The following is a 23,171-nucleotide window of genomic DNA, read 5'->3' on the forward strand; positions in this document are numbered from 1 at the left end:
ATTCTTTGACGTGCCTCCAAACAGTACCTTAGTGTGTAAAATTCATTGATGCTACGTTGTGATTCTATATTTTCTGTTGTTATATTTTAGTAAATCTATGTTTCCTTTAACATGTCATAAAAATAATAAACTCTTGTGACCAATTATATAAAAGGAATCTTACCTGTTGAGTCAATCTCTATCTCTCTCATATCATATATATTTTCCTATATATATATATATATTATTTATTGCTCACAATAATGATGGAGACGTGAGCCTTTAGGGTGAAAAAAAAAGAAAAAAATTATGAGAGAAGCCATTGACATCAACAATCGACCTCAAGCACCAAAACATCAAGTGCACATATCCTTCTTCTCTAGCTTTTCACATTTCATTTTGTTTATATTAAACCAAACTATTTGATTTTACTTATGATTTCCTTTTTCCTTTTTTTTTTTAATTTTTTAATTTTTTTTTTTTAACACGTTGCAATTTATCAGTGAAGATTAAGTTGATGATTGTTTATTGTAGGAAGACTGTGTAGAAGTACCTCCATGGCTGACAATTATGTACAATACAGCGTATTTTGATATGTGTAACGCTCATCCGAATACTAAGAAGAACGAGCTGGATCACTTTTGCATTGATTGTCTTTTAGCTTTGTGTTATCACTGTCTTCCTGCTCATTCTTCTCACAAACATGTTAAGGTCTCTTTAACTTGTTCTTGTTCTTTTTTTTTTTTTTGTGTGTGTGTGTGTGTGTGTGTGTGTATAACTTTAGAATTTTAAATTGGGAAACAACTGTAGTGTTTTATGGACTAATGAAGATCTTATGCATCGTATTATGTTGAAGATTCGGAGATACGTATATTGTGAAGTGATCAATCGCAAAGATTTATGCAAGCTATTCAATTGTTCGGGCATACAGGTAGATGATGAGTTTTGCTTCTTCACTTTGTTTATTTTGACCCCAAAAATCAAAAATTATATGCATATATGCATATTGGAAGCACCATTTGGACCATTTTATAATAATAAATTATGGAGTTAAAATTATTGGTTTAGCTAAGCATTGCTAATTTGATTGTTTTGGACCATTTGGACCCTTACATAATAATAAATCATGGCGTTAAAATTATGGGTTTAGCTGGCCATTGCTAATTTGATTTTTGCTAAGTAAAATGGGATTTGTTTAACCTTTCCATGATTGATTGAGGTGTGGTAGTGAATAGATAGTGTTTTGTGAAGATTCAAAGCTTTACATTTAATTGTGTAAAAGTTAACTATAAATACAGTTCAATAGATTTGTTAAAAATATGCATTCTTTATTTACATTTTAAAAATTACAAATATCTCATTGGTAGAATTTTTTTTTTTTTTGAAGTAAAATCACTCAAATATCTTCTAGTACCAATTGAAATTATAATATTACTCTTATTTTCTCTCTTTCTATACCCGTACAATATTCTCTAATCTTTCTCAGCAACACATTAATGATTGTAGACAATAATAACAGTAATATTAATCAAGAGTGAGAGAGGATTGCGAGTAAAGTGGTGTGTCACTTTAATTGAGAGAAAATACGGAATACAGAAGGTGAGATAGGAAAAAGAAAAATAATAACTAAAGTGTTCAACTTTATAAATGTTAATATAGGTATTTTTGATTTTTATTCTTTATACTTATGTCATACACTCTATTAGTTTGACCTAAAGGTTGATTAACGGAGTAAGTCATTTGTTATATGATTAGAAATCTCACTCTATTAGTTTGACTTAAAGATTGATTAACGGAGTAGGCCATTTGTTATATGATTGGAAATCTCAAGGGGTGAGTTATAATTTATCAAACATGAGGGGAGAATTTATATATATTTTATAAATCTCAGGAATGGAAGTATATTAAAGTATAAGACACAATTTCTGTACCTTTTTCTATTTTTACAACATTTTGTCTAAAATTATTTTGCAATTTTGGCCTTGGATGATTTGTAGAAAGCAAATCATTTACGTGAAGTCTTTTTTGTAGATTGACTTTGAACATTTAAAGTTGCAACCGATCTAATATTAATTGCAATATACATTTTATAAAGCGTGAAGAGGGAAATAATATTATTGTCAGATGGTATAGCTTCCTAATTAATTAATTATACTTATTTTACTTGTTCATTTATTTCACCTTGTTCAATGTTTACACAGGCATATCATACAAATAAAACTAAAGTGCTATTCTTGAAGCAAAGGCATCAACAACCACTACAACAACAACAAAGTCAACAACAGAATTCAAAAGATCATAGTTGCATCATCTGTCAAAGGAGTTTGCAAGACAGCACTTCCCTCTATTGCAGCATTGCATGCAAGGTTAGTTTTTGTGTTTTTTGATAACTTAAGGTGTCCGGACCAGTTTGCGCGTACCTCGACTAATCTCTGGGGGACCAATTCTACCATCTACTAGCGAGGAGCAGAACTCTGTATGGACTGGCTCAACATAAGAGTTGATAGCACCTAAGAGGTTTTGAACCTTCTAAGTCCCAAACCTTTACCACTAGGCCAACCCTTGAGGGTTTAGTTTTTGTTCTTTGTCTTTCTTTTTAATTATCAAAAAACAATCAACAACTATTAAGCCTATTTGTTTCAACTTTGCCACAACATTACACACCATCATATTATTCTTGTTAACAGGTTTTCTCTATCAGTAGAGGTGCGTCTGATCATGACAATGAAAAAGATGAAGACTTGGGTAGCAAAAGAAGCGATGAAGAAATTGTAACACAATCATCACCTAAGAGGCAAAAAGTTAGAAAAGGAGTCGCTCAAAGAGCTCCAATGTATTGAATGCACTTATTTATTTTTATTTTTTTTACTTTTTTACTTTTTATTTATTTATTTATTATAAAAAAAGTAACAATCAACCCGTGCTACGCAGGGAGAGAATTTTGTTAATTTTAAATACAAATGTTTTTACAAATTAAAATTATTCTATTTTATTATCTTAGGCTGTATGTATATATTTCTATAAAATAAAAATTATACATTAATTTTGAACTAACTACAAAGTTTATTGTTAAAGGAAAGGACCTCAAATGAACACAATATATATATATATATATATATTAACTCTCACCTCACTTTTACTTTTTTTTTGTAAAATGTTTATTTTAATTCAATAATATTTGAGACCCCATTGGGGATGACCCCACCACCTCCACTGTTTTTTGAATGGTTTAAATTTTTTTTTTTAATTTTTTTTATTTAAGTCTTGCTCTCACAGGGGGTCATGTGGAGTTGGGAGTGCTGGGGTCACCCCCATTGGAGGTCGTAGCACGGTTGATTTTAATTTTATCTTCAATTTTCAAATTTAAATTTGATTTAATATCTACTTTTTTTTTTGGGGGGTGGATTAATATCTACCTTTTACTATATATATAGCAATGTCCATCTCTATTATGTACTTTTAATAAAAACTCTCTCTCTCTACTCTTCACATTGGCACTCACCATTAATATATGATGAGTGCCAATATAACAGCGTTATTTTATTCTTAAGTTGGATTGGTTTCTTTCTTTATGATTTATAATTGTAGGAGTTATATAAATGAAATGAAGGTATAAAGTTGAAGCAATTTGCATATAATTTGTTGACGAACATTTCGACAGTCCCTGCAGGCTGCATCTCATTTTGCGTGACTGAGCAAAATTCCACTATCACAAAGATTACATATATGATTTGTCTTCTTATTTATTTGTTTAGGTTCTTAGACATTGAATGTTTTTAAAAGATCATATTTTGTGTTATTAGTTTTTTTTTTTTTTTTTTTTTTTTTTTTTTTGAGTATGGTTATTCAGACCTAAAAATTACTCACATTTTGGATTCAGTGATGTGTTAAGAAATTGATTGATTGATAATTAAATATTTTTTAATTATCAACGAACACATCACTGGATCTGTAAAGTGGGTCTAAAAAATAGACTTGTATATTACTTTCCTAATTTTTTTTTCTTTGGGTTGATGTTTGATTTTTTTTATAAGAAAAATGATATACAATCTCACTTTCTGAACTCATTTTTTAGACTTAATGATGTGAATGCGATATAATTGATTGATGATTAGAGAATATATAAGAGAGAATGTTACTTTTAATATTATAACTGATTGCCACATATATCAATAAGCTTGAAATTTGGATCTAATTTTTGGTCTTAAATAATAAGGCTTTTTTATGCGTGTTTAGGTATGTTTGTTTATTAATAGAGGAGAAAAAAACAAAAGATGAGTAGAAAGGAAGCAAATCCGTCATGTCATCTTGGTGAATAATTAAACAATGGAATGAGAAAGGATTCAAGAATCCAAAGACATTAATCAATAGTTATATACCTTGACCTCTTTTACTTCATGGATTCACAATGCCGCACAAATTTTGAAAATCAACATAATATTGTAGTCATGAATTTTAATTGGCTCTCCAATTGCATCTTCCATCACATCTAACTAATGACTTCTTTTTTGATTATTTTGTTAAATTATGCTTATTCATAAAATTTCATGTCTCTCCTTATGAGAGACGGAATTTGAGGGAAAAGAAATTAGAAACCCTTCATATTCAAGGCAAATGCAAGAAATATTTTTGAAAAGTAAGTTTCGTAATCCGTTTGTTAATTTTTTTGGTTACAATCGTTATTTATGACGTTCAAGCATCTTTAAAATAATAATAATAATAAGAAAAAGATTTCTAGAGTGTCAAGTTAATTTTTGAGCTAATTGAAATGGTTATCTTATTTAAGAAATCGACGATGATAATGTGATGGTGATTGTAGAATATTTAAACATTACTTCCTGTCAATATTTTTTTTTTAATAATACATTTCTTTCCCTAAGTCATTGATATACTATTTGGGGGGTTGTTTTTTTATTTCTTTCTAAGTCATCTATAATGATTTAATTTTTTCTCAAGTTAGATATTTATTAACAACAACATGTGGCAATAAATTCAAAGGTTAGCTGTAATATTTAAATAAATTATGAGTAATACTAGAGACAAAACCACCAAACACAAAATGAGACACATGCGAGATATATGTGTAGACGTATTGATAAATTATTGATTTTACATTTTAAAAAAGTAAAAATAATCGATTAGTCAAATTACAAATCTTTTTCTCCTTCTCAACTCACAATTTTTTTAAAATTAAAATCTAATAGAGATTATGATTATGAAAAAATGAACAAACCCACCATATTTTTTAATAAATCTTAAAAAAAAATTCTAATAAAATTTAAAATCTTTTGTGCATGGCACCGGTTTTGATGCTAGTCTAGTACACTACAATTTAAAGCCTTATAACTTAGAAGTCATTCTATACAATTCTTTGAAGTGTCTCCAAACATTACCTTAGTGTGTGAAATCCATTGATGCTACATTGTGATCCTATATTTTCTGTTGTTATATTGTAGTAGATCTATATTTCCTTTAACATGTCATAAAAATAATGAACTCTTGGGACCAATTATTATGTAAACAGAATCTAAACGGTTGAGCCAATCTCTTTCTCTCTCATAATATATATATATATATATATATATATCTTTAAAAAAAATCTTTAAAAAAAATTCTAATAAAATGTAATCTTCTGTGATACATTCGGTTTTGATATTAGTCTAGGACAAATAATTTAAAACCTTATAACTTAGAAGTACTTCAATACAATTCTTTGAAGTGTCCAAATGCTACCTTAGTGTGTAGGATCCATCGATACTACGTTGTGATCTTATATTTTCTATTGTTATATTTAGTAGATATATGTTTCCTTTAACATGTCATAAAAATAATAAACTCTTGTGGCCAATTATGTAAAAGGAATCTAAACTGTTAAGCTAATCGCTTCCTATATTTTCTATTGTTATATTTAGTAGATATATGTTTCCTTTGACATGTCATAAAAATAATGAACTCTTGTGACCAATTATGTAAAAGAAATCTAAACTGTTGAGTTAATATCTTTTTCTTCCTATATTTTCTATTGTTATATTTAGTAGATATATGTTTCCTTTAACATTTCATAAAAATAATAAATTCTTGTGACTAATTATGTAAAAGGAATCTAAACTGTTAAGCTAATCGCTTCCTATATTTTCTATTGTTATATTTAGTAGATATATGTTTCCTTTGACATGTCATAAAAATAATGAACTCTTGTGACCAATTATGTAAAAGGAATCTAAACTGTTGAGTTAATTTCTTTTTCTTCCTATATTTTCTATTGTTATATTTAGTAGATATATGTTTTCTTTAACATTTCATAAAAATAATGAACTCTTGTGATTAATTATGTAAAAGGAATCTAAATTGTTGAGCTAATCTCTTTTTCTCTGATATCATATATATATATATATATATCTTTCTCTCTCTTTATATATATATATATATTATTTATTGCTCACAATGATGATGGAGACGTGAGCCTTTAGGGTGCCAAAAAAAAAAAAAAAAAAAAAAAATATTATGAGAGAAACTATTGGCATCAACAATCGGCCTAGAGATCAAAACATCAAGTGCACATATCCTTCTTCTCTAGCTTTTCACATTTCATTTTTTTTGTATTAAGCCAAACTATTGATAAATTATTGATTTTACATTTTATAAACATAAAAATAATCAGTTAGTCAAATTACATATCCTTTACTCCTCAAATCACAATTTTTTTTTTTATAATTAAAATCTAATAGAGATTATGATTATGAAAAAATGAACAAATCCACCATATTTTTTAATAAATCTTTAAAAAACTTTCTAATAAAATTTAAAATCTTTTGTGCACAATACCGGTTCTGATGCTAGTCTAGTACACTATAATTTAAAGCCTTATGACTTAGAAGTCATTTTATACAATTCTTTGACGTGCCTCCAAACACTACCTTAGTGTGTAAAATTCATTGATGTTACATTGTGATTCTATATTTTCTGTTGTTATATTTTAGTAGATCTATGTTTCCTTTAACATGCCATAAAAATAGTAGATCTATGTTTCCTTTAACATGTCATAAAAATAATAAACTCTTGTGACCAATTATATAAAAGGAATCTTACCTGTTGAGTCAATCTCTATCTCTCTCATATCATATATATCTTTCTATATATATATATATATATATATTATTTATTGCTCACAATGATGATGGAGACGTGAGCCTTTAGGGTGAAAAAAAAAGAAAAAAATTATGAGAGAAGCCATTGGCATCAACAATCGACCTCAAGCACCAAAACATCAAGTGCACATATCCTTCTTCTCTAGCTTTTCACATTTCATTTTGTTTATATTAAACCAAACTATTTGATTTTACTTATGATTTCCTTTTTCCTTTTTTTTTTTTAAAATTTTTAATTTTTTTTTTTTTTTTAACACTTTGCAATTTATCAGTGAAGATTAAGTTGATGATTGTTTATTGTAGGAAGACTGTGTAGAAGTACCTCCATGGCTGACGATTATGTACAATACAGTGTATTTTGATATGTGTAACGCTCATCCGAATACTAAGAAGAACGAGCTCGATCACTTTTGCATTGATTGTCTTTTAGCTTTGTGTTATCACTGTCTTCCTGCTCATTCTTCTCACAAACATGTTAAGGTCTCCTTAACTTGTTCTTGCTCTTTTTTTTTTTTTTTTTGTGTGTGTGTGTGTATAAATTTAGAATTTTAAATTGGGAAACAACTATAGTGTTTTATGGACTAATGAAGATCTTATGCATCGTATTATGTTGAAGATTCGGAGATACGTATATTGTGAAGTGATCAATCGCAAAGATTTATGCAAGCTATTCAATTGTTCGGGCATACAGGTAGATGATGAGTTTTGCTTCTTCACTTTGTTTATTTTGACCCCAAAAATAAAAAATTATATGCATATATGCATATTGGAAGCACCATTTGGACCATTTTATAATAATAAATTATGGAGTTAAAATTATTGGTTTAGCTAAGCATTGCTAATTTGATTGTTTTGGACCATTTGGACCCTTACATAATAATAAATCATGGCGTTAAAATTATGGGTTTAGCTGGCCATTGCTAATTTGATTTTTGCTAAGTAAAATGGGATTTGTTTAACCTTTCCATGATTGATTGAGGTGTGGTAGTGAATAGATAGTGTTTTGTGAAGATTCAAAGCTTTACATTTAATTGTGTAAAAGTTAACTATAAATACAGTTTAATAGATTTGTTAAAAATATGCATTCTTTATTTACATTTTAAAAATTACAAATATCTCATTGGTAGAATTTTTTTTTTTTTTTGAAGTAAAATCACTCAAATATCTTCTAGTACCAATTGAAATTATAATATTACTCTTATTTTCTCTCTTTCTATACCCGTACAATATTCTCTAATCTTTCTCAGCAACACATTAATGATTGTAGACAATAATAACAGTAATATTAATCAAGAGTGAGAGAGGATTGCGAGTAAAGTGGTGTGTCACTTTAATTGAGAGAAAATACGGAATACAGAAGGTGAGATAGGAAAAAGAAAAATAATAACTAAAGTGTTCAACTTTATAAATGTTAATATAGGTATTTTTGATTTTTATTCTTTATACTTATGTCATACACTCTATTAGTTTGACTTAAAGGTTGATTAACGGAGTAAGCCATTTGTTATATGATTAGAAATCTCACTCTATTAGTTTGACTTAAAGATTGATTAACGGAGTAGGCCATTTGTGATATGATTGGAAATCTCAAGGGGTGAGCTATAATTTATCAAACATGAGGGGAGAATTTATATATATTTTATAAATCTCAAGAATGGAAGTATATTAAAGTATAAGACACAATTTCTGTACCTTTTTCTATTTTTACAACATTTTGTCTAAAATTATTTTGCAATTTTGGCCTTGGATGATTTGTAGAAAGCAAATCATTTACGTGAAGTCTTTTTTGTAGATTGACTTTGAACATTTAAAGTTGCAACCGATCTAATATTAATTGCAATATACATTTTATAAAGCGTGAAGAGGGAAATAATATTATTGTCAGATGGTATAGCTTCCTAATTAATTAATTATACTTATTTTACTTGTTCGTTTATTTCACCTTGTTCAATGTTTACACAGGCATATCATACAAATAAAACTAAAGTGCTATTCTTGAAGCAAAGGCATCAACAACCACTACAACAACAACAAAGTCAACAACAGAATTCAAAAGATCATAGTTGCATCATCTGTCAAAGGAGTTTGCAAGACAGCACTTCCCTCTATTGCAGCATTGCATGCAAGGTTAGTTTTTGTGTTTTTTGATAACTTAAGGTGTTCGGACCAGCTTACGCGCATCTCAACTAATCTCTGGGAGACCATCCACTAGCGGGGGCCCATTTAAAAACAGAGCTCCGTATGGACTAGCTCAACACAAGAGTTGATAGCACCTAAGAGGTTTTGAACCTGAGACTTAGAGAGGAGCAAACTCCTAAGTCCCAAGCCTTTACCACTAGGCCAACCCTTGAGGGTTTAGTTTTTGTTCTTTGTCTTTTTTTTTTAACTATCAAAAAACAATCAACGACTATTAAGCTTATTTGTTTCAACCTTGCCACAACATTACACACCATCATATTATTCTTGTTAACAGGTTTTCTCTATCAGTAGAGGTGCGCCTGACCATGACAATGAGAAAGATGAAGACTTGGGTAGCAAAAGAAGCGATGAAGAAATTGTAACACAATCATCACCTAAGAGGCAAAAAGTTAGAAAAGGAGTCGCTCAAAGAGCTCCAATGTATTGAATGCACTCATTTATTTTTATTTTTTATTTATTTATATCCAAATACAAGTAAATCTTATAGTTTAGGAGTTATTAATAGATTCAATTAATTTTGATAGCTCATTCATTATCTTGTACTTTCTTTATTTAGAAATTTTTAATCTATATATCATCACACAATGCACTATGGAGAGGTATGGGGCGGCACAAAATTGATGAATGCCCTCTTTTGAAGAGAATTTACAGTAGGAGATTCTAAAATCTTCCAAGGCCCAAATTTTTTCTAGTAGGAGACTTTGAAGAGAATACTTCACATATAAAAAGATGTTATATTTATTTTATTTTATTTTGTTATTAATTATTAATGTTTTGTTATTTAAGACATTTTTCGTACATTTATATTGAGTATTGTTTAAAGTATTTTTTAAATTAATTTTATTTAATAAAAATAGATAAATGGTACAAATTAAAAATAAATTGAAATATATTGAAAAAATTAAAAAATTTCTTGTTACAAGAATTAATTCATAATTTTTTAAAATTTTAATTAATTTATCTTTTATTTAAATATTTTAATTTATAGGTGATAGCAAATGGACAAACTGCTGGCTAGTGGCCATCATCACCCATAAAAAATTAAAAAAATAAAAATAAAAAAATGGACGAATGGCAGTTAATGTGTTGATCGGTAGTGCAGTGAGTGGAGGTGTAAATTTGGCCAGGATCGGCTTATTTGGGCCTTGGCCGGTCATGTCACGTTTCGCGGATTCGTATTAAAATTTAAATTGAGTCAGATTGATTTGTCAGTTAAAAAATTAAGCGCATGCTTTTGAGATATTTGGACCTTCAGTAGGTTGGTGGACCTGGACTTGGGCCTAAGCTCGGCCTTGAACGGGGCTGAACAAATTCTTTTAATTTTTTTTATTAAAATTTTATTATTTTTTTATTAAAAAAGGCATTAAATCTCGAGCGGATCGAATCTTGAATGGGTTAAAGGGCTGATGGGCAGGGCTACGGATAACTTAGGCCCTGACTTTAGAGTCTCAAGCTAAACTCAAACTTAGGCCTAAACTGGCCAGACCCACATCAAACCACGAATGGATTTCCAGCCGCCCACGTACCATTTTTACCCACCTGCCAAGCATGAAAACTTCATGTTGACTCTTTTTCATCTCATAAATAATATTAAAATAATCCTAACCAAGTATTACAAAAGGTAAAAATGGGTAAAAATAGTGCAGTCTTCATCAGCTAGCACTTCTTCCTCTTCAATCTCTCTCTCAAATTCTCTCTCTAGCCATAGAGAAACCCTAGCTCTGCTTCCAAATGCAGCAAGAAATGGGCTCAGAGGGATCAAGGGTTGTTGGTAAGCCTCAAAACATTAACTTTCTTGCAGATTTTAGCTTTAATTTGGGTTCAATTCTGTGCATTTGTGTTTCTCAAAGTTTTATATTGCATTGATTCTGCAACTTGTGTGTGATTTTTATTTTGTTCTTTTTTTTTTCCTTTCATAGATACATGGGTTTTCAAGAATTAGGGTTGCTTAGGTGGGATGTCAAATTGGGTTAATATGTCTTACACTTTTTCTTTTCTTTTCTCTCTCTCTTTTTTTTTTTTTTCCTCTAAAACTCTCTCTCTCTCTCTCTCTCTCTCTCTCTCGGAATTCACGTTTTCAGCCATTCAGATGTTTATTTTATTTGAAGGTTGTGGATTTTTTTTCTTCAAAAGAAAAGATGGTAAACAAAAAAGACACTTCAATTAATATAAACTCAATTTTAGGACGTTAGGAGTTTAATGACGCTTGTGCAATTGCAAGACATGTCATCATATATTTGTGAGTCTATTCAATACTTTTAATTGAGTGGTTTTTTTTATTATTTAATATGTGTAAAGGTCGTGGTTGTGTGTAACAGCTATCAGGAGTATGAGCCAATGTGTAATGGGAATCTAAAAATCTCAGTTGTGTGTTTTTTTTTTTTTCAAAGCACCATAAAATGCCAAGAAAGTCTTTGATAAGCACGGTCTAACCTTATTTATCACAATTTGAATGTTTGTAATGGTTTTTAATGAACATTGTGACACCTAAAACATGTTTTGTAAAACATTATTGAATTTTATGTTGTTTGCGAGGCTTAAAAAAATGGAGAATTTCATGTAATAAGGGATTTCCCCTATATAGAATAATTAGAGATGGCGCCTCCACTTACCACCTCAATCACCTGTCCTTTAGAACTTCTCCTTCGCCCTCTCTCGTGTTTCTTTTTCGACATTTGAAAGAGTTCTCATATAGTCTAACTCATCAAACTAGTGAAACTTCCCCAAGACTTTTGCTTTTGTACCTCCAACTTCCCGAACTCTTCTTTGTTCTACATCCTCAAATCTTCCTTGACCATCTCCAATTTATTTGCTAGCACAAAGCTCAGCATACCTTTACTATATAATTTCATCTCCATCCACTAATTTTCTCCTTAAACCCTTCAGCTTGCAACCACATATCTTGAATCTAAATGGACTCCGTCCTTGCTATCCAACATGATAAGGACATGATCTGATACTGGCTTTGGTAAGTGAAATTGAGTTGTCTTAAAAATGCCTCCTCCTATGCTACTGAAACTAAGAATCTATCAAAACAAGACATTGATGCTAATTCTAATGAGTTACACCAACTGTATATCTACTGACTCAAGCCCACTAAATAAATAAGAGAACTCTGTCGTGGCTCTACTAAGCACCATGCAACCTAACATTTCCTTCGGAAAGTGCACCACATTAAAGTCACCCACCAATACACCAAGGGGCAACCCATCTAAAGCAGATAGCGCTTACAGAACACCTTTCTCAACCTACCCTCCATCGACTCATAAAAATAAGAAGAATACAATTTTAAAGAATAGAAGGAAGGAGAAGGATTAAATGAGGCACCTACATGTTCATGAAAAAATTAGCAATGTGTCCAAATTTAATTTGGAATACAAAACTTGTAAAATTCAGGGCAAAACAGTTCTTATAGTTTTTTATTTCCCAACACCTACCCACCCACCCAACCAACCATCCCATTTCTACCATCTTTAGTTCTGAGCAACATCTATGTGTACCACCATGTTTGCAAACACCACAATATCTTTTGGCATTTTCTGGAAAAAGCTATGTACATAATAAAAAGTGAATTTAGTGTGATGGAAACCTTATATTTCTTTGTTTTATATCCTTACCTTCGGATAGTGGTCTGCATGTATAGGAAAAGCTTGGAAAGAATTGGGTTGGTGAGCAAGGTAAAAATTGGGATAGAAGGAAGAAGGGAAAGGCCAAACTTCCATATTTTTATTTTTATTTTTATTTTTTTTCTCTCTTCATATTATGCTTTCTTGAATTCATAAAATTCAGTGAGGTCATTTTTTTTTTGGTGAAAAGTATGTACATTGCTATCCTACATTTGATGAGGTTTTATTTGCAGGACCAAGAAACATGTGTTTGGATGTGTGTTCGGTCAACATTCTAGTCTTTTAATGCTGTATAGTAGGTATTTGTTTTTTTTGGGTGGCAAACTGCTAGATCTATAGAGGTTTTTTGCCTTAGTATTTACCTAATGGAGCTAATGTACATTTGAAGAGTATAGTGATGTATTCATTAACAACAATAATGTAAATTTTTTCGAAGTTGTTTGGCTTAAAATAATGCTGTGAGCATGCTAATGTAGTCCTTTCTTGGGGATTTCTTTTCCCTTAAGGTTGCAGCTGCCTCAACGAAAAGGGCTCTACTAGTTTTGGAAACATAATATTAATTGAACACAACCAGTCGAAGGTATTTTGATGCCTACAAAAGAGAAATTGGAATTGTAAACAATGTAATTAGCATATAGTTAATGCTGTTTTCTTTTGACAATGGATTTTATATTTAATACTTGTGATTTTGTTTCAAAATTTGGTGTATCATTGAGATTGATTGTATGCAAATGAACATGACTGTGCAAGGCCCCTGAGGTTGTGGGGTCCGCTTCTTACTGGTTGTACAACCAGTCGAAGGTATTCTGATGCCTACTAAAGTGAATTAAAAATTGGAAACCATGTGATTAGCATACAGTCAATGCTCTTATTTTTGTCAATTGATCTTATATTTAATATGAGTGATTTTGGCCATGTTTGGGAATAGTTTTTTTTGGCTAAAATAGCCAATAAAGACCACAAAAAAAGGGGCTAAAATAGCCAATAAGACAATGCCACTTTTTCTCTCACAACCATCTATTCAACTACAAAAAAATTCACAAATCATTCCAAAAACAACTTTTTTCCATCTCATAAAATAACCAAAAAGCCAATTAAAATAGCCAAGTTCCCAAACGAGGCCATGTTTTAAAATTTCATGTATCCTTGAGATTGATCGTATGCAATTGAACCTGTTTGTGGTTTCTTGTCAAGTTACAGATCTATCAATCAGTTTTGTCAATCTTCGTCTGCAAATGCCTACTATTTCTTAGAATTATCACACTAGAATTTCCCAGAATGCTCACTTGTATATCTAGTTTGAGGCATCTACCTGAAAATTGTTAATTTCAGTTCCTAGGAATTTTAGATTACTGGAAGAGCTTGAGAGAGGAGAAAAGGGAATTGGAGATGGAACAGTCAGCTATGGAATGGATGATGGTGATGATGTATATATGCAGTCATGGACTGGGACTATCATTGGCCCTCCCAATGTATGTTTTCTTTTGCAGTTTTTCAATTTATATGCTATAAACTGCATATTTGTAGTTTACAATTTTAACCGCATTGCCTTCAATGCTGATTTGCTTCTGATATGTTTGTGGGGGATTTTTTGTGATGGGTCTCATGCCCATCTTGTGCTTTGGTATTATGGTTACTTGTCCTCGGGCACTTATTTATTTAAAAGTCTAGGACCCTAGGAATAGTAGTTAGTTGGAAATTTAAATCTTACACTTTGTGATGAGTAGTGTGACCTAAGGACGAAGTTTTTAGATCATTTGCTTGAATCGAGATGAACTGGAATGGTTAAAAAGTTCAGTACATGTGTACAACTCATAATTAGGGCCTTGTTGTGAGTCTTGAAATTTGGACCTTTTTGGCTTATATGGCATACCCAACAACATTAGTTTAGTTTTTCTCAAGATAAGTTTCGTTTTAACCTGGATGTACAATGTAAGTTGTCTGTCTACAACCGTGAGTGGGAGAGAGAGTTGGAGAAGAATAGAGAGGAGAGAAGAAAAATGATAAGAAATTCATCATCCAACGTAGAATTTGGAAATTTATTTGCATTAAACAAATAAAATAGATAAAATCTAGAGTAATAAAACTTGAATACTTTTTTTGTGCACTTCACCTATAGATTCATTAGAGAAACAAAGAAGCAGAGTTACTTGAAGAAGTACATATATAAACATCTGTGTGCGTGTGCAGCTAAAAGAGTCTTGAAAATCTGGATCCCAAATTTGTTGGCGGATTTAGTTGCAAATAAAAAATGTCGACCCAGTGATGAGGCTCCCACTGGCAAGATGTATGCTATCTTATATTATCGCCATTTATGGAGAGGTTTTTGTGACTCACCATTAGGGGTGAGCATGGTCCGGATTGGGATAAAACCAGGACCAATCCGTTATCTACGGTTCCTAAAAAATTGGAACCAATCCAATTCGTTTAAATCATGGAACCAATCCGAACCAATCCATTTAAATACGGATTGGATCGGTTTAGAACCACGGATTCACATAATTAAGTAACAAAAATATATTTATAACACTTTAATTTTATAAAAATATAAACATAGCGCTATATTAGTTCCACAATAGCAACATATTTTTTTATAATAGCGACATACTGTTCTAAAATTTAAACAACCATATGAAAATTGGTTTCACTATAAGTGTTTAAACCATTACAACTTAAAACTAAAAACCAACAAACAAGAGTAATAAAAGAAGATATTATACGGTTTTAAGTTTGAGTTTAGATTTTATATAGAATTAAGAGAAGATACTATGGGGGAGGATGTATAATAAAAATATAGACTATTTGTATACGGTTCGGATAGGTTCCAATCCGGAACCGTGGGGTTCAATCCGGAACCAATCCGTAAACTACGGATTTTTAATTCTTCAATCCGGAACTGAATCGCGGATTCAAAAAACCAATTCAAACCTATCGGATTGGACTGGACTGGATCGGATTACGGATTTCACGGATCACTTGCTCAGCCCTACTCACCATACCATCAAGGATGCTAACAGTAAGCCTTACCATAGGGTCAAGTTGCCCTTACATTCAGTTACAAATATCAAAACAAAATCCAAGAGAAACCTTCACATGGCAAAACCTAGTAGACACATGTACTCTTTTGAAAACATATTCAATACATTGCCCAAAGCAAAACCAAAACGAACTTGATAAGATATTAGTGTTGTTGAAACCCGATAAGCTATTTGGTGGTGTTAAAACTTGACCTACTAACCTTTAGATTGTGGGTTCAATTATGAGGGCAGCCACTTGGTGCAAATTATGGTTCAGGTTAGGTTTGTACCCAATGATGCAGCACAAGTAGGGACAGCAGCAAAAGTGGGCTTTTGGGGCTGATTTTAATTGGGTTTTATGGCTGAAATTGCAATAAGAAAATAGGGGTTTTAAGGGTTTATATGGGGTAATAAAGGGTAAGAGTTTAAGCAAGAAAAGATAAGATTTTTGGCACTGTTTAGGAGCTGTCCTAACCTAAGGGCTATGAACAGTGCCCATGAACGGTAAATTTGCAGATTTTACAGAAAAAATAAAGAAGAAAAGGAAGGAATCTAGGAATCGCTATTGCATCACACAAACCAAAAGAGGCTTTAAGATTTTCACTTTCTATTTTTTGATATGAAGAGGGCAAAATTTTTATGCATTTCGAGAATAGTTAATTATAATTTCATTATTGAATTTGTAGATATCATTCTACAAGTTATTAGCATATATTTTTCAGCTACCAGCCATTAATCTCATCATCGAACTATTAGTCACTACTCAACAACCTTTATCAATTCTATTATAGCTACAAGCCACAAGTTAGCCGCTTTCATCAATTTTATTAGAAGTCTTTTTTAACAAAGGAAGAAAAATAATAGCAACTCGTTAAAATATATTGTCAAATCTTGATTGTTATTCATTTGTCTAGAAATAGTTTCAATGCTCATACCACTGCAATTTGTGGCATTGTAATTATGAAGTATGACGTCAAGTACCATACTTCAATGTTTAGTAAATTTGTAATTTTATAGTTTTTTGTTTTTATCATAAATTATATATTTCATAATTTTGTTTAAAACCTTTCAATTTTATAGCATATTGCTAATTTGAATTTTTTTTGACATCTATTTTTGGATATATCCATGTACATATATCTAATTTTTTAATACTTTTTAGACAAATCCCTGTATCTCTCGTTTAGAGGTTGGATAAGTCCAACCGTTAGATACACATGTATCCAACACTCAACACTCATATACGAGTCCATGTAATATAGGTGTTAAATTTCATTTAACTTTGAATATTCAGGTTGATAAAGCACCTATCCACCAACTAGACATTTGCCAATGCCATTCCATGCTCAATTCATTAATCTTTGAACGGTAAGACATTTTTTAGCATAATCCTAAATTTTGAAGAAAAAAAAAATAGAAACGTGCTAAGTTGAATAAAACAATTAGACATTTTTAAACACAAAATAACAATCAATGAAAAAAGAATGAAATAAGAAAATAGCTACACACTTACAAAATATCAATAAAAGATATATATACATATATATAGAGTACATTGTCAGACAATGTGATTTTTTTTGAAGTGACAAATATGCTTATTGATTCTTTTTTTCCAAGTCATTGAGCCCACCTTCTATCCAAGTATAAGGAATTAAAATAAATAATAAAAAACATGTTAACAAAAAAAAAAAAAGAATGTATGAATGTTAACTTGTTTTTTTATTATTTATTTTAATTTCTTTTTACTTGTATAGAAAGTGAGTCCATTGACTTGGATACAAACATCAATAACATTGATGATTTTAAATAAAAATGATTGAAGATGTTATCAAGTTACCCATTCCCAGTGAAAATATACGACATCCCAATGCTTTGAAACTCAGTTTAATGGGAAGATTACATGAATAGAGGAAGAAAAGAGATGTCGTATATTTGTGTAGGGGGTTCTTTTTTCTTCCTTTGGTTTATAGGCAAAATTGTAATTTTGTTCGACTTAGTAAGTTAACCTTAACCAACACAGTGACCATTTTTCTTCAAAATCCCTAATCGACATTATCAACTGGACTAAATTGACACAATCTAAAATTAAGGGTCAAAATCAAGCTAATTGAAATTACAGGGATCAAAATAAAACAATGGGCAAAATACAAGGACTACCAATGTAATTTACCCTTCATTTTTCTTTTCTTTTCTTTTCTTATTTTTGAATTCAAAAGCTTGATTATGGCATTGATGATTGTTTAAATGTCTGGTACAATACCATTTGCTGAAAGAGTAACATTGATGTTTTACTGTTGATTGATGCTATTTGCCAGACGGTGCATGAAGGGCGCATCTACCAGTTGAAATTATTCTGTGGTAAAGAGTATCCAGATAAGCCACCAACTGTGAGGTTCCAAACTCAGATAAACATGACGTGTGTAAATCAGGATACCGGATTGGTAAGTGATGCTATTAATTGAAGACATCATATCCATGACATGCTAAAAAACAGAGCTTATGGATGGCCAAATTATCAGGTCGAACCTAGTCTTTTTCCTATGCTTTCTGACTGGCAAAGGGAGTGCACAATGGAGGATATATTAATGCAATTGAAGAAAGAAATGTTGTCTCCACAGAACCGGAAACTAGCTCAGCCTCCTGATGGTGTGTCATTTCTACTTTTGAGTTGCAATAATTCTTTTTTTGCATTCGTTTGCATTCTCTTCTACATATATACATGTGTGGGTGGGTGCGGGTGTTTAGTTATTTTTCTTATTCTTCAACACCTTTGAGTGGACAGAGGTAGATTTATAGATTATTCTTGCATTCTTTGATATTCAACATTTCTTTTTCTCAAAGAGCATTGATTCTCTATCGAGATTCATGAGCTAACAATTAAAAAGGAGAACAAATCTTGATGCTCTATTTGGTTACTGGAATGAAATGGTCATTCCTTAGGGTCCCTTATGGAATGATCATTCCTTTACAATGGTGAATGATGATTGCATTTATAATGTGTTTTTTCATTAATTTTAAGTCAACCAAACATGGAATGCATATTTTAATGAAATGATCGTTCAATTCCATTCATTCCAGCGAAGCTGAAATTGATTTTGTTAGCCATGCAAAAGTAGGCTATTTTTGCCAAATGGTTAGGGTAAGCCTTACCAATGGTAATGTTAAGCTATATCTTTGCTGATGAAAAAATCTTAAGCTGTATCTTTGTATATATTAGTTTTTCAACTTTTAATATTAAATTTGGCATAACAAATTTCTGATTGCCTTAATGGTGGATCATTCCTCTGGTTCTCTGCATCAAGTGTATAATTGGATGCTCTTATTTATTTATTTATTTTTCCTTTCTTCTTTGGTATGTTCTTTGGGAAGATGGAGTCACTTGTGCAAAATGCTGTGTATTTCAGGCAACGAAGAGGCAAGGATGGATCAAAAGGGACTGGTGCTGAAGTGTTGTATCCTCTAAGTGATGGGAGAATCCAACATTAAATTGTATATAAAAATACACTTTAGACAGTATCTCCGGTTTAGTTTCTTCGTCATATATGCTTCTGTATGAGAGAAGAGGCCTGAATTAATAGATCAATCCTCAAACTCAGGATTGATTGATCTATAATGCTTCAATATCAAATATGAGTATTTGAATAAGTTGGAGTTGGATATTTTTATATCATATCTGAAATTCTGTGAAACTTGTTGCATTGTTACTAGTTACCACTAGTGAAGTGGCTTGTCTCTAGTGTTGATAACCTTGGTCTAAATGAGATATATAAGTACAGAGCTCCCTCATGACCTACTTTAGATTGGTGATTGTATCGTTAGTCCCAAACAGGGAGGTTGGCTTCCGGTTGGGTAGTTACAGTTCCTGCTGCTCTGTGGAAAATGTTAAGGAAGAATGTTCTGCTGCTTCTTTGTAATCTCTCTTTTTTTCTTTCTCTTTTTCATTTTTTTAGGAAACCTTGTAACCTTGTTTTAGTGTCTGGTGTATATATATATATATATATATTTTTTTTTTGATTCAAATGAAAGTAGAACAAGCAACATAACAGAGGCAAAACAAAACCAAAAGAAGGCTAAAACAAGCTTAAGCCCTTTCACAAGAAGCCCCAACAATGTAGCAGATTTGCAATTTCATTTGGGGGTTTATCTAAAACTACCAAGTTCTCTACATGATTCACTTCCATGTTTGCAAGACCATCAGCACACTTGTTCCCTTTCCGGAGAATGTGAGAAACAGCACAATTGCATCTCAGCATAAGAAATTTGATGTCTTCTTGCAAGGCTCTATGCGAATAATTGCTGGGGGTGGTGTTGTATGTGTCTTGTGTGTTGTTCTCTCTCTTAATTTGCATGTGATGTGGCAAGTTTTACCGTACTCCATATTGGCGCTGTTTGGGAAGTGCCTAAAGAGGCTATTATAGCCTAAAAATTTTTTTAAACCAAAAAGTCACTTTTGCAAGCTCTTTCAAAAAAAAATAAAAAAAATAAAAAATAAAAATAGGACTGCACAGCCGGCAGTGTAGGCACAGCCTACACTGTCAGCTAGAGAAATTGTTCCATCAATGAATATTTTACGATTTTACCCTTTGATAGCAATTTAAAAAAATATTTTTTTAGGGACAAATTTGTCATTTTAATTTCAAATATCATTTCAACACATTTTTTAATACAACAACTCAAATAAAATTCATCTCATCTTCCCAAACACAAAAACTAAAATAGCTTACTAAAATAATCAAAAAGCCAAATAGCCTACTAAAATAGCCACTTCACAAACGAGGCCATTATTGTAATATTGTATTGAGGTGGATTGGCTTCCAGACACAGCAAAGAGGCTTGCTTAACGTAACGGTCAAAAAAGGGCTTGGTTGGTTGGGAAGAAAGGGATAGTTTTAGTTCTTAGAGTATGTGTTCCTTATTATTTTAGTTCATTAAGTTTTAATTTTGTCATTTTAATTTTTAAAATTATTAATTTGGTCCTAATTCTAACGTCTATCTACATTAATAATGTTGTCTAATATATTTATATATATATATATATAATCATTCTTCTTAAACTGATATGACCAATAGTTTTATTATTAATTTAAACATGCAACACCAAAACATCACGCTTGCCTAGTACGTATTTTGGGTATAACTTTTCTATTTTTGGCAAATGCCAAATTGCATTATGTTGCTGAAGAAATAGAACTTTCCAATGTAAAATTAGCACAAATACCTGACTACTGCTTATTTTTATTTATTTATTTATTTTTCTTGAGGAATTATGTTTTTATTTTTGGCAAATGCCAAAATGCATTAAGTTGCCGACCAAATAGAACTTTCCAATGTGAAATTAATGTCATCAATATGTAAAATTAATGCCATTAATTGAAAAACAATGGATACCACATTGTTTTAAGGATTTATTTCAGTTTCTATTTTTAAACTATTGTCAAATTATTTACTTTAATTCTTAAACTATTGATGAATCTACTAAGTTTCTAAAATATATAAATTAAAATTTATTTTAGTCCTTGAATTATTGATTAAATTTATTCAGTCCCTAAAATATTTAATTTAAACTTAATTAGTCCATGAAAAGATTACAAAAATAAAATATAAGTTCATAAATATTAAAAATTAGTAAATGACCAACCTAGTTAAAATTTTATTCCGAAAAACATACTTGTTAAACATTTTTTCTTTTTTGAATAGAGATGTCAATTTTCTCCCGCCCCATTTTGTTCCTAAATTTTACCCTTATACGGATTTGCTTTACCTATCCTTTATTTTTTTTCAATCTAATAAGAATTAAACCCTATCTAAAAAAAATTAATAAGAATTAATTCATTAAAATATTACATTTAATATTCAGTTCAGCCATTTATCTTTCATCTTTTACATTTTAAATTTCATTAATGATAAATTAGTATTTGCGGGGATACATTTTTAGAGTACCAACATGTGGCCAATGTGATGTCGACGTGTCAGCCGAGATGCCACGTGTCCTGGACATGATGCTGAGGTGATCTCAGCAAGGCCGAGGTTATCTCCGAAGATATCGGAATTCGAGATAAGCGGATAAGGCACAAGAGTCCTAGAATAAGGAATGACTTTAGCATGGATAAGGATAACACTCTTAGGGAGTCTATCTTTATCTATTGGAGAGTCCAGGATAAGCACTGAGCAGAAGTCTATTGAAGCTAGGCTTCTATGGGGACTAGGATTGAGGTAACTATAAAAGAAAGACACCCCCGATGGGTCTAAGGTACGCAATTTATATTCTGAACAGTAAGTTTAGCACTATTGATTATTTTTGAGAGATATACTGACTTGATCGTCGGAGTGCCCCCGGGTGGACGAACCACTGCCGGAATCTTCTCTTTCTGTTTCAAGTTAGACAGGTGCCATCTATTCTGCTAGTGCTCTCCAGCTGAATACTGAGTTGGCAGTGTGATCGAAAATTGACACACACAATTTGGCGCCGTCTGTGGGAAAGAAAGGAGAATAGATGGCCAGTGACGGACAGAAGGATAAGGTTGGGGACGAAATCCCTGCTGGGAGTGGAAAACACGTTGACCCAAACGTAGAAGAAGATGGTCACAATGAGGAGACTCAGAACCAGAATCACGGTAAGAAAGATGTCGGCCAGGATGGCGACGTACCAAAGAAACCAGATCGAAGCGGATACTACAACGAGGACGACCTCCAGGTATTGAAGGGTAGATGCCTGTGGAGGGACGAAGAGGTGCAAGAGATGACAAATAATTTGGCAGACCTGCAATCGGTCGTCAATTTTATGATGCAAAGTAATGTCATGCAGCCATCATACCCGCTGCAGGACACGCCGATTCCAGCGGCCAATGCTCAGAAGGGAGGGCAAAAGTCAATCCCAATAGCCCCTCAGCACACCAGAAGCGAAAAACACTCTCACCGGCCTTCTAGGGAGGTCGGGCGAGGAGAGTCAAGGAAAGAAGAGTCACGATGGATGCATCGAACTAAAAAAACAGACCCCAAAGAACATCGGCATGTTCAGAGCAGGAGCTGTGCTTCGATACAACTCATGCAGAAAGGTCGAAAAGGGCCCACAACGAAGCTGAGAGTAGTATGCCGAAAAGACTGAAGTCGGGAGATAGCCGAGCTCCTGGGCGGAGCAAGGAAGACCTGAGAGATTACCTCAAGAGGAAACAACATAATGCCGATGCTGAAGTAACTTCACC

General features: G+C 31.8%; 2 protein-coding genes across 3 annotated transcripts; both read left to right on the forward strand.

The window, feature by feature from the left end:
- Positions 1–7,372: 7,372 nt before the first annotated feature.
- On the forward strand, positions 7,373–9,753 carry LOC114272940 (protein RGF1 INDUCIBLE TRANSCRIPTION FACTOR 1). The gene is made up of 4 exons (XM_082870617.1): positions 7,373–7,607; positions 7,744–7,818; positions 9,090–9,254; positions 9,601–9,753. Exons 1-4 carry the CDS (start codon positions 7,467–7,469, stop codon positions 9,751–9,753), a joined length of 534 nt encoding a protein of 177 aa, XP_082726743.1. The 5' UTR covers positions 7,373–7,466.
- Positions 9,754–10,867: 1,114 nt separating this feature from the next.
- On the forward strand, positions 10,868–19,614 carry LOC114269899 (ubiquitin-conjugating enzyme E2 variant 1A). 2 transcript variants are annotated; one of them, XM_028211270.2, is made up of 5 exons: positions 10,868–11,097; positions 14,285–14,424; positions 18,285–18,410; positions 18,489–18,615; positions 19,339–19,614. In XM_028211270.2, exons 1-5 carry the CDS (start codon positions 11,058–11,060, stop codon positions 19,413–19,415), a joined length of 510 nt encoding a protein of 169 aa, XP_028067071.1. In that variant the 5' UTR covers positions 10,868–11,057; the 3' UTR covers positions 19,416–19,614. The 2 variants fall into 2 exon arrangements, with proteins under 2 accessions (XP_028067071.1, XP_028067072.1); XM_028211271.2 differs by having other exon boundaries at positions 19,374–19,614.
- Positions 19,615–23,171: the final 3,557 nt, after the last annotated feature.

This window comes from Camellia sinensis, chromosome 5 (assembly GCF_055761805.1).
Source record: "Camellia sinensis isolate YWXY chromosome 5, ASM5576180v1, whole genome shotgun sequence".
Lineage (NCBI taxonomy): Eukaryota > Viridiplantae > Streptophyta > Magnoliopsida > Ericales > Theaceae > Camellia > Camellia sinensis.

Bases quoted from the DNA above. Each gene is read 5' to 3' on its own strand.
- LOC114272940 (XM_082870617.1), top strand. From the start codon at position 7,467: ATGTACAATACAGTGTATTTTGATATGTGTAACGCTCATCCGAATACT. The intron at 7,608-7,743 runs GTCTCCTTAACT...ATTATGTTGAAG, and splicing joins CTTCTCACAAACATGTTAAG to ATTCGGAGATACGTATATTG. The intron at 7,819-9,089 runs GTAGATGATGAG...ATGTTTACACAG, and splicing joins TCAATTGTTCGGGCATACAG to GCATATCATACAAATAAAAC.
- LOC114269899 (XM_028211270.2), top strand. From the start codon at position 11,058: ATGCAGCAAGAAATGGGCTCAGAGGGATCAAGGGTTGTTG. The intron at 11,098-14,284 runs GTAAGCCTCAAA...TGTTAATTTCAG, and splicing joins AGAGGGATCAAGGGTTGTTG to TTCCTAGGAATTTTAGATTA. The intron at 18,411-18,488 runs GTAAGTGATGCT...CCAAATTATCAG, and splicing joins TAAATCAGGATACCGGATTG to GTCGAACCTAGTCTTTTTCC.